At 54.3% G+C, this 11,092-nt stretch overlaps 1 protein-coding gene across 1 annotated transcript in view; it reads left to right on the top strand.

Annotated features, from left to right (window-relative positions):
* Positions 1-402: 402 nt before the first annotated feature.
* The window catches only part of RAB10 (RAB10, member RAS oncogene family), a 43,101-nt gene continuing 32,411 nt past the window's right edge, over positions 403-11,092 (top strand). Inside the window, exon 1 of the mRNA XM_077782495.1 lies at positions 403-913. Within this exon, the coding sequence (XP_077638621.1) occupies positions 787-913 (127 nt within the window). The 5' untranslated portion in view covers positions 403-786. The remainder of the gene's footprint in view (positions 914-11,092) is intronic.

Below are 11,092 nucleotides of genomic sequence, written 5' to 3'. Positions count from 1 at the left end.
CAGCACCAGCAGCCCCTGGTCCCGTTAAATTAAACCCCACGCGATCTTCGCTCCCGGAGCTCCGCTAACCGGAGCAAAAACCAAAAAAAAACAAAAAAAACCCAAAAAACAACAACAAAAAAAACCCAAATCTAAACCAGCAGCAGCAGCACCTGGTCCCGTTAAATTAAACCCCACGCGATCTTCGTTCCCGGAGCTCCGCTAACCGGAGCAAAACCCAAAAAAACCCAAAAAAACCCCAAAAAACAACAACAAAAAAAACCAAATCTAAATAACCGCACGAAATAAACCGAAATCCGGGGACCGCGCGGTGACGTCACCGGGGCGGTGCGGGTGACGTCAGAGCGGCGTGCGCGCGCCCGCGCCCTCCGCCGCGCCTGCGCGGTGCGCGAGGCGGGGGAGGCGGCGCGCGCAGCCTCGGCAGCGCCTCTGAGGAGCCGCCGAGAGCGCCCGGGGGGAAGGACCGGGAAGGGCCCGGGCGGAGAGAGAGAGAGGGAGAGAACACCGGGGCCATCGAGCCGGGCGGAGCCGGGGAGCACCGCGGGGTTATGAGGGCGGGCGCCGCCGCCGCTTCCCCGTGAGGAGCCGCGGGCGCGGGGAGCGCGCGAGGCCGCCCCGCCACAGGAAGCCATTTTGTGGGCCCCCTCCTCCTCCTCCTCCTCGTCGCTCTCGTCCTCTTCTTCCTCCTCCTCCTCGTCCTCCGCCGTCGCCGCCGCCCTCGGGAGCGGCCGGGCCCGGTGAAGGAGGCGGCGAGGAGGGGCGGCGGCGGCCGCCGCGCCCTCCCCCATGGCGAAGAAAACCTACGACCTGCTCTTCAAGCTGCTGCTCATCGGGGACTCGGGGGTCGGCAAGACCTGCGTCCTCTTCCGCTTCTCCGACGATGCCTTCAACACCACCTTCATCTCCACCATTGGTCAGTGCTTTTCCGCCCGCGGGGGGGTGGGATGCGGACCCCCCGGTTCTCACCGCCGTACCCCCCGGCTCCGTCCCTGTGTCACCCCCGGGGACCCACCCGCCCCCCCGGTGTTCACCGCAGTCCCGTTATTGTGTCACCCCCCAGGGGTCCCTTGTATTATGTCCAGCCCCCTAGGGACCCCGTGTGTCACCCATCAGGAATCCCTTGTGACCCCCTCCCCACCCAGGGACCCCCCAGCCCCCTGTCTGTGTCACCCCTAGGGGCCCCCTGTGTCACCCATCAGGAATCCCCTGTCACCCTTCCCAGGGACCCCCAGCCCCGTGTGTCTGTGAAACCTCTGGGGACACCATGTGTCACCCATCAGCAGTCCCCTGTGACCCCCAGCCCCGTGTGTCTGTGTCACCCCTAGGGATCCCCTATGTCACCCATCAGGAATCCCCTGTGACCCTACCCAGGGACCCCCAGCCCCGTGTGGCTGTGTCACCCCAGGGACCCCTATGTCACCCATCAGGAATCCTCTGTGATCCCCAGCTCCGTGTGTCTGTGTCACCCCTAGGACCCCGTGTGTCACCCATCAGGAATCCTCTGTGACCCCCAGCCCCGTGTCTGTGGCACCCCTAGGGACCCCCTGTGTCACCCATCAGGAATCCTCTGTGACCCCCAGCCCCGTGTCTGTGTCACCCCTAGGGACCCCCTGTGTCACCCATCAGCAGTCCCCTGTGACCCCCAGCCCCGTGTGTCTGTGTCACCCCCTTGCCCCACCCGTGTGCCCCCCCAGCCCCGTCCCTGTGTCCCCCCGCCGGTGCCGGTGCCGGTGCTGTCCCCGAGCCCCGGCAGAGCCGCCCCGGTGCCGCCTCGCCCCCGCTGCAGGGCGGGCTGTGTTCGGAGCCTCTCTCCGCTCTGGGTGACCCTGAGCGACCCTCGCTGTGCCCCCCCGCTGGCAGCTCGCCCCCCACGCCCTGTGCCAGCCGGCAGAGCCCACCTGGCCCCTTCCATCAGCGCTAATCCCTGCGGCTGCGGGCGGCGGGGCGCTGGGATCGCCGTGCCCGTGTTTGCAGCGCTATCCATGTGGCTCACAGGCGGTCGCGCTCCTGGGTGGGGTCTGTTTTCTCGCCCAACAAAGCTGTCCTTTCCCCCCCTCGGCAAAGCTGATTCCAGCCCTTCCTCGCAGAGCACCTCCTGACCAAGGTAGAGCTGCTGTGACATCAGAAAAGAGGGATGTGTCTTTGCCTTTTCCGTGCCATCTGTGCCATGGGACAGGCCTGGCACCCAATATCCTTCCATCCCAGGGCTATCACAGGGCTTCGTTTGCCTTCTCCTCAACATCTTGTTTTGCAGATGAAGAGTTCAGGTCAGCAGCTTCTTGGTGACCGCCTCTGGAAATTAAGGATAATTCCTGGCTCAGCTTTCTTGCAGCACCTGCTGGTGTAACACATGGAGATGCATAAGGATAAAAAAGAAAATTATTTTGAGGGATTTGAACTGGAGCTGACTTTTGTGTTTGCTGCAAATCCCTTAAATCACTGGTCATGCAGCTGAGGGAGCATGCAGTGTCAGTGTAGATCTTAGTGCTGGGTATAAGTTCACCCCTGTGCACTTCCTCATCTGTGTTGAAACATCGCCCAAAAATTGCACCTCAGCCTATAACATATAAAAATACTCTCTTAAGCAAGGCTTGGGAAATTTAAAGTGAAAAAACCCACCTTTGTGACAACTAAGTGTTGAGAAGGTTACTCCCTGAAATCTCTTAGGGCCTCAGCTTGGCATTTTGCTGAAATGTTGGGGCACTGTGTGGCAGTTAATGTTGTCCCTTCCCATGGCATACCCTAGCTCGGGGAGGCCAGATGGGTTTGCTGCTGTGGCCAGGGTGTATTTTGGCACTGCTTGGCAGATCCTTGCTGGGATCACATGACATTCCTTGCTTCTGGAGTTCGTTGGGAAGGTTTATTTCAATTCTCAAAGTTAAAAATAGTCAACGTCATAGTTAAAAAGTCAGCGGGCTCGCAGTGGCTCCTGCTCCAACAACTCGTGCTTTTAATAATTAATAATTTAGTAAGTAGTATTAGTTGCTGGTCTGACCGTGCAGTTTTGGGGCCTTCAAGAGAAGTATCACCAAGCTGAGTAGGAAGTGTGCGTGTGCAGATTTTGGAAGTGTTTCAGACCAGTGGCTGTTTGTTTCTGGAGTGCCTAAACTAGAAGGCAGAGGTGTTTCATTCCCTGAATCCTGAACTGAATGTCTGGTGATGGTAACTGTGTACACCCTTTGGTTATGTCAGGTTTGTGTCTTCACAGTAGAATTTGGCAGGTGTTGGAGTACAAATTGATTGTCTGTGTGGTATTTAGCTGCCCAAAGATGCCTTAAATGTGTTGTTTCCATAATCCTCTGTAAGTGGATGTGGAAACTTGGAGGGAAGTGTCCTGTGCAGACAATGTCACTTGAAAGGGAGACTCTCCATTAGCACCTTGGGAAAAACAGCCCATCCCTGAGGGAGGAATCCAAACACCTGAGTTACCCAGGTCCACTCAGTTCTCTCTGCATTATTCCCAAGTGATGCAGCAATCTGGCTGAAATGGGGATTTCAAATTCCCCCTGGTGACAGCAGCTCTCACACTCAGCCAGGCTGGCCCTGCAGCAGCAGGGGCAATCCAGGAGCCTGGAAAGGGCTGTTCCATGGGGGTCCCTGCTGTGGGAAGTCCCAGCACAGCAGCCCTGCAGCTCTGGAAGAGCAGAGTTTCGGGGAAAACCTCTGATGGAGTCTTTGACTTGTAGCAACACGGAAATGTGGTTTGCAAAGCCCTGTGTACACAGTGGGTGACGGGAGGTGACTGGATCCTTGGCTGAGGCTCCTCTGTGTTTGGATAACCCCAGCAGCTCTGGTCCCTGCCCTGGGTTTGCTCAGAGCTCAGCCAACAGCCTGGGACACACGTAAAATGTCTTGGAGTGTTTGGTGGGGGCTGTAGGCAGGGACTGGTTCATGGAATCCTGGAATGGTTTGGGTGGGAAGGGACCTCAGAGCCACCCAGTGCCACCCCTGCCATGGCAGGGACACTTTCCACTGTCCCAGGGTGTCCCAGTGTCCAGCCTGGCCCTGGGCACTGCCAGGGATCCAGGGTGGGCACCCTGTGCCAGGGCCTGCCCACCCTGCCAGGGAACAATTCCCAATCTCCCACCCAGCCCTGCCCTCTGGCACTGGGAGCCATTCCCTGGCTCCTGTCCCTCCATCCCTTGTCCCCAGTCCCTCTGCAGCTCTTCTGTAGGTTCCCTTCAAGCACTGGAAGGCTTAGTCTTTAGTTTGTAAGGAAAAGAAGGACCTCAAGGAATATTGAAACTGGCCTCTGTCTAAGGAGGATGCACGGGGAAAAGGTTTTAATTCTCTCAAACCAGAGGCCTGTTTGCATATGTTGGAGAAGACACACTAATAGAACATTTCTGCTTCACGTTAGTAACTTCTGTTCACATTTCATCTTTGCACACTGGCTAATCCTGCTCCATGATGGCTGCTGGGAGATAATTTACTGTCCCTGTAGTTCCACATACTCTCACTTTGACTTTGAGTCACTTCTATCTGATATTTCCTGCTAAAGCAGCAGTTAAGCTTCTGGATGTGCTGAGGTGCCAGCGTGAGTGATTTCATTGCCCCGTCTCAGGCACTATAAATATTCCAGATGGCATTTCTGCAAGAAATCCCAAAGTCATGCTAACCTCCCTGGGGAGGGCAGAGCCTGGGCCTCCAGCCCTGCCCTGCTGTTTGCAGGTACAAAAGGAATACATCTTGGAAGGCTTAACTGCTTTAAATTTTAACTGTTCTTCAGCGATTTTCTGGTGCAAGAATCATTTTTATGGTGCTTGGTTTTGAGAACCGTGGTGACTTCTCAGTTGTGCCCTGGAGGTGCTCCTGGCTGGCTCGGTGAGTGGGTGCAGCTCCCCTCTGGCACTGGTGGTGCTCCTCCTCATTTTAGTGCTCTCCCTGCTGCTGGCAGTTTGTCTTTATTTTGAGTGTTTCAAATGTTAGGATAAGTAACTTCCAGGCAGCATATCCCTGAGATCTTATTTTTTACAATCTCTTTATTGGCATTCAGTGGGTCGGGTTGTTGATGGTTTGAAGTGAGCTGTGGGTAGAGGATCCAGAGGAGCTGTGCACACTTTGTGGAGCTCCTCAGGGCCCAGCCTTTGGCACCTGGGAACAGGTAGGGAGGGAGGCTCCTCTGGCCAGGATGGCTGCTGGAGGATTTGAATGCCAGAACTGAGCCTGAGCATGTAATCACTGTTGTCTGACTAAGTCCAATGCAAATGAAGATGAATCACAAAAAAATGTTTTCCCATGCAATCTCTAGTAACAGCTCAGGAGAACAAAGGGTGTGTGAGTATTGGAGATTTCCCCCCTGTGCTCCTGATGGAGGTAAAACTTCCCTGGATCTTTATCCCTCCTGGAGGTGCAGCTGTATGTTGTGCTCCTAAGCTTTACTCACCTGGCTGCAAGTCTCCAAATCCAGAGATAAAAAACAGTGATTTTTGAAGTTTGTTTTATTTTGAACACAGCCAAAGCTGTGCTAGGAGTGTGCAAAACTATTACTTTAAATATGAAAGTATATGAAAACTACTTGGATGAAATTATTATTTTTTAATTATTTATTTTGCCTTTATTAGAAGTGGGTTGGAGTTGGAACCACTTGCTTTGAAATTGCTTCATATTGGCACATTGAAGCACTGAAGTTTTTAAAAACAAATCCTCAAGAGTCCTTAAGTAGTAAATTCAAGTTTGTTTGTGCATCCTGGGAGGAGTTGTTCACTCAGGATTGTGCTGTATTAATGTCAGAAGGAAGGAGGGATCTCCAGGTAGAGAATGGGGAAAAACTTGCCAGATTTGGGAAAACAAATGATGGTGTGAGTGGTGAAGATGCTGTTGCTGTGCAGGGGTTGCAGTGAAGTTTCAAAAACTGGTAGTTTCAGGATTCAAACAAAAAAGGGGTTGCTACACCAGTTGGAAGCACTGGTTTGCCTGTTCCCAAATTTTGTGGCTGTCCCATCCCTGGCAGTGTTCAGGCCAGGTTGGACAGGACTTGGAGCAGCATGGTCTAGTGGAAGATCTGCCCTTGGCAGGGGGTGAAATGTGAAATGGGATCAGCCTCGTGGTCCCTTCCGAGCCAAACCATTCCATAATTCCATAATTATGTCCCTTTTTTGTATCCTGCCTACAGGAGCAGCAGCAGCTGTGAGTTGTGTTCATGTTGTGCTCAGGCTGTGGGCTCAGTCTGCTTCTGACTCCTGGCATGGAGCAGGTGAATTACACAAGGAAAAACCTCAATAAACCCTGGCCCAGCAAAGCCCGTCCATCCCAACTCCTGCTCAGCCATTTCTGTGACCTGAACCCATCAGGAGGAGAGGCCAAAGTCATTTCCACTTGGAGGTGGCTGTGCTGCATGACTGGCTGCCAGGGGAATTTTGGAGGGGAAAAATGGGTGGGTTCAGAATGAAAGTAGAAAATGGAAGTGGATCCATCGGTGGCTGTTGGATGCAGTCCTCTGGATGCAGACTGGAGCTCAGGAATCCCCTGGGCTCTGGGCTGCTGGAGGTTGGACAAGCATGGTTTGGCCTGGAGAGGGGCTGTCCTCTCCTCTCTCTGCTGGGACACCCAGGGGAAGGATTGCAGAGCGAGCTGGACTGGTGTGATACTGTACCAGAAGGGTGGTTTGGTTTTGCTTTTGTTTAGTGGGGTTTTTTTTAGCTTTTGTGTGTGAGTGTTTGGGGATTTTTTTCTCATGTAGGGCAGTGAATAATGAGCAGCAGTTTTGCACACGCCTCGCAGAGCTGATGAGAAACTGGGGATGGCTGTGGTGAAGAGCTGAGGAACTGAGCTGGCTGGAAACTTCTTTGTGTAACGTGGCTGTTTTTTCAGCTGAGCTGGATCCGTTCCCTGATGGGGCTCCTTGCGTTACCCTCCAAATCTGTGCTGGTGGAGTGATAGGGCAGCAGGGGACATGGAAACAGCAGAGGAGGTGGTGCTTGTACTCAGAACACCAGGATCCCTGAGGCTGGAAAAGAGCTCCCAGCCCATCCAGTCCAGCTGTGCCCAATCCCCACCTTGTCCCCAGGCCAGAGCCCTGAGTGCCACATCCAGGAATTCCCTGGACACCTCCAGGGATGGGCACTCCGACTTTCCCTGGGCAGTGCCAAGGCCTGAGCTCCCTTTCCAGGCAGAAATTCCTGCTGCTGCCCACCCTGAGCCTGCCCTGGCCCAGCCTGAGCCCATTTCCCCTTGTCCTGTCCCTGTTCCCTGGGAACAGATCCCAAATCCCCCCTGGCTGTCCCCTCCTGGCAGGAGCTGTGAGAGCCACAAGGTCCCCCTGAGCCTCCTTTGCTCCAGGCTGAGCCCCTTCCCAGCTCCTCAGGAACTCTCCATTCCCTTCCCAGCTCCTCAGGAACTCTCCAGCCCCTTCCCAGCTCCCTCAGGAACTCTCCAGCCCCTTCCCAGCTCCCTCAGGAACTCTCCAGCCCCTTCCCAGCTCCTCAGGAACTCTCCAGCCCCTTCCCAGCTCCTCAGGAACTCTCTAGCCCCTTCCCAGCTCCCTCAGGAACTCTCCAGCCCCTTCCCAGCTCCCTCAGGAACTCTCCATTCCCTTCCCAGCTCCTCAGGAACTCTCCAGCCCCTTCCCAGCTCCCTCAGGAACTCTCCAGCCCCTTCCCAGCTCCCTCAGGAACTCTCCAGCCCCTTCCCAGCTCCCTCAGGAACTCTCCAGCCCCTTCCCAGCTCCCTCAGGAACTCTCCAGCCCCTTCCCAGCTCCCCCAGCCCCTCCTGGGGCTCCGTTCCCTTCCCTGGACACGCTCCAGCCCCTCCAGGTCTCTCCTGGCAGGAGGGGCCCAGAGCTGCCCCAGCCCTGGAGGTGCCCCAGCAGTGCCAGCCCAGGGGACGGGCACTGCCCTGGGCTTGAGAGGTTCTCCATGAAAATTCACCTTCTGGTTTCAGTTCCACATGAACAAACCTCTTGGCAGCAGTTCCAGTGCCTGGCCTTCCCTCCTCCCTGCCCCAGTATGAACCAAAGCCCAAACTGGGCTTGCTCCTCTCGGGGTGCTGTTGCTGTCGGTGCCGCGGGCTAAGCCGGTCAGGGAAGGTCGGGAACGCTGCAGACCTGCTTCCCTGGGCTCAGTCCTGTGCTGGCAGCCCTGCTGCTCCTCTGTCCTTGCACTGACACGCTGGTGATGTGCAGCTGAAACTCAGGGAATGTGCTGAGCACGATCAGGAGCCCTGCAGGCTCAGGGGAAGGAGAGTGCCCAGGTTGGCTGCTCCAGGGAGGGACTGAGCTGTCACTTCAGCAGTGACAGAGATGGAGAGTTAGGAAGTCCCTGATATTTGCTGGGCTAATGTGTGTTCAGATTTGGAGCACAGGCTTCTTGTGACAGGCTGTATGATCTGTGGGCTGCTTGTGAATTTTCAGAGGCCAAACAAAATGTCTGTTGGTGTTGCTAGAAACTTGTTCTTGAATGCCTAAGCAGGAACACAGCCTTTGTTTTAAGTAGCCAGTGATTAGTTTTTAGTGCCTTGTTGAGTGATAAACACAACTGGGAGGTGCAGAGAAGTGATTTCCTCTTGACTCCTTGGTTTATGTCCTTCGAAAGAAAATCTGTTATGCTCTTGCAGATTTTCTTCCTTGTGAGGGTGGGCAGGCCTTGGCACAGGTTGCTCAGAGAAGCTGTGGCTGCCCCTGCATCCCTGGAGCTGTCCAGGGCCAGGTTGGACTTGGCAGCACCCTGGGATAGTGGAAAGTGTTCCTGCACATAGCAAGATGTGAAATGGGATGAGCTTTAAGGTTCCTTCCCACCCAAACCATCCTGTGATTCAACAATTCTCTTTATCCTGAGAAAAACGCTTGATCTTTTCCACTCTTCAAGTCAATACTGATATTTAATTAGGGTATCGATTGAGAGCCTACTGATGAAAACCTCATCAAGGAACAGGAAGAATCAACCCTAACTTGAAGGGTTTTAGGCAGATGCTGCTGCCTGTAGTCCAGCAGTGCTGCCTGTGAGGGGTTTTGCCTTGGCAGGCCCTGCTCCTGTCCCTGCAGCCCTGGAGCAGGGCGTGGGCTCTCCCCACCCTGGGTACCCACAGCTTGCCTGCTTCTCCTCCCTGGAGCACAGAAAGCCAGCGTGTCCCTGCTTGTTAGTGAGCTGGAGAGCCTCAAGAAGGATGGTGGCTGGCAGAGGGCTGCTCTGCCAGGAAAATTCATCTCACCTGGGCTTGAGAAATGCCCAGGCAGGACAAGGGAGCAGAGCAGGTTGCACAGATTCTCCAGGAGTGGCAGCCTGTTGTGCCATCAAAAAAGTCATGGAGCAAAAAGTAGAGAAGGATTTCAGCCTTGGTTTGTGTAACTCTTACAAGGGGGGAAGGTAGTAGAGAAATGCTTTGTGAAGAACCAGCTTGTCAAATTCCTGGTGCTGGGGGAATTCCCTGCCTGGCCCTGGAGAACAGAGAAGAGACCAGAGCTGCTCTTGCAAGTTGTCTTGAATGTCTGGTGTTTCAGTGCAGCTCGGCTGTGTGGGTTTTCCTCTCTGTGTGGGTTTGACTACAAGTCTTGTGTGGGTTTAACTAAAGTCTCTGCATGTTTTGGTTCTGTTCTGTAGCTAAAACAACTCCAGGCTTTCTCTCCCACTGGGATTGTGACTGTTCCCTCTAACTTGGAGAAGCACTCGTTTGTGTCTCATTTCCAAAATCTGGCTTAATGCTCCCAGAGAGACACCGCCTTGCTTGAGAGCCAATAGGTGTGGAATTTCTGCAGTTAGATCCATACCTGTACAGCTTTTTCCTCAAGGATGCTTCTCAGATTGGTGTGCTTTCATGTTTGGACCCACTGAAGCTGTTGTTGGACTAGGAGGAATGCTGCAAATGGTCTCTTCCCAAAACCATGGCCGTGGTGTGGCTGCTGTGTACTGGGAGTTCCTTTGGTGCTGGAGGGGCTGGGATCAGCAGCGTGCTTGGGGAGGCTGTCCTGGCCTGAGATCTGAGCTTCAGAACCCTTGAAAGCCGTGGTTCCAAAGGTGGGTGGTGCTCTGGTAAGTTCAGGAGTCAGCATGTCCAGGTGGGGCTGACCTGGGCTGGGTCAGGGTACGGTACCAGCCACTGGATCTGTGGAAGGTTCAGGAAAGCTGGGCTTTGTCATGGCTCAGCTGCACCTTATGGGAGCCTCAGTTTCCTGACAACATTGGGTTGTACCTGGTCCCAAATAAGTTGTTCTGCCCCTGAGATGGTTGTGTCTTAAGTGGGTCTCACCAGCATTGTAATCTTCTACAGTAAAGGTGATTTTATGTTTCCCTCCAAGTGCTCACGTATTGACTTTGGGCACCTGGATGTAGGAACTCACCTATTGGTGTCTGACATATTTACATGCCAGGTGTCATCTCCTGCCCTTCCAACCAGGCCATGGTACCTGTTCTTCCTCACCACCAAATCCCCTGGGCATGTGACTTCCCTGAGGCCACCACTTTGCACTTTCATTCCTGCAGATCTTTAATAAGTGCCTGAACTTAGCTCATTGGAGTGCTGGTAGCAGTACCTAGAAGCTTCCAGTTCCTCAGGTAGCAGCATTGCTTTCACACCTTCCAAGGCTTGCTGCAGGCTGTGGCTCACCCTCCCTCCCCTCTCCCTCCTCCGGGTGGGATTGCTGTGGCAGAAGGAGCTCCTGAGAAGCTGAGCTGTCACCTCCATCCCTGTGCACGTGGCAGGACGTGCCTGTGCCTCTGTCACTTGAGAGGGAGCTCAGATGTGGGGCCTCAGCACAGCTGTCTAATTACTGCTTAAAGGAGTCCCTCCAACACTCCTGATTCCTTGAGTGTGCTGGGAAGGGCTTTCATCTCCAGGGAACCTTATGATCTTCCCAGTAAACAGCAAAGTTAGTTATTTTAGCTACACAAATCTCTGCTAAAAGCAAAGTAAATCCTGTCTAGTTCTTTGGGATTTGTGCTTCTTGTTGGTCTGTCCAGGACAGCATGGACCAGGAATGTGAGTTCTCTGGAAGTCTGCTGTGCCTCATTCCTGTTTCAGTGAGCAGAAGTGCTGTGTGTTCCTTCAGAGGGGCTCAGAAACTCCACCTGCAGCACCATTAGGCTGGCAGTGTCTGCTCAGCTGAGGTGGTCACATCACAGGGATGTGTCCCCAGCCTGGGGGATGTGTCCCCAGCCT

Source organism: Lonchura striata, chromosome 3, assembly GCF_046129695.1.
Source record: "Lonchura striata isolate bLonStr1 chromosome 3, bLonStr1.mat, whole genome shotgun sequence".
NCBI classification, from domain to species: Eukaryota; Metazoa; Chordata; class Aves; order Passeriformes; family Estrildidae; genus Lonchura; species Lonchura striata.
Note: the sequence above shows the minus strand (reverse complement) of the source record. Positions and strands in the feature narration are given on the sequence as shown.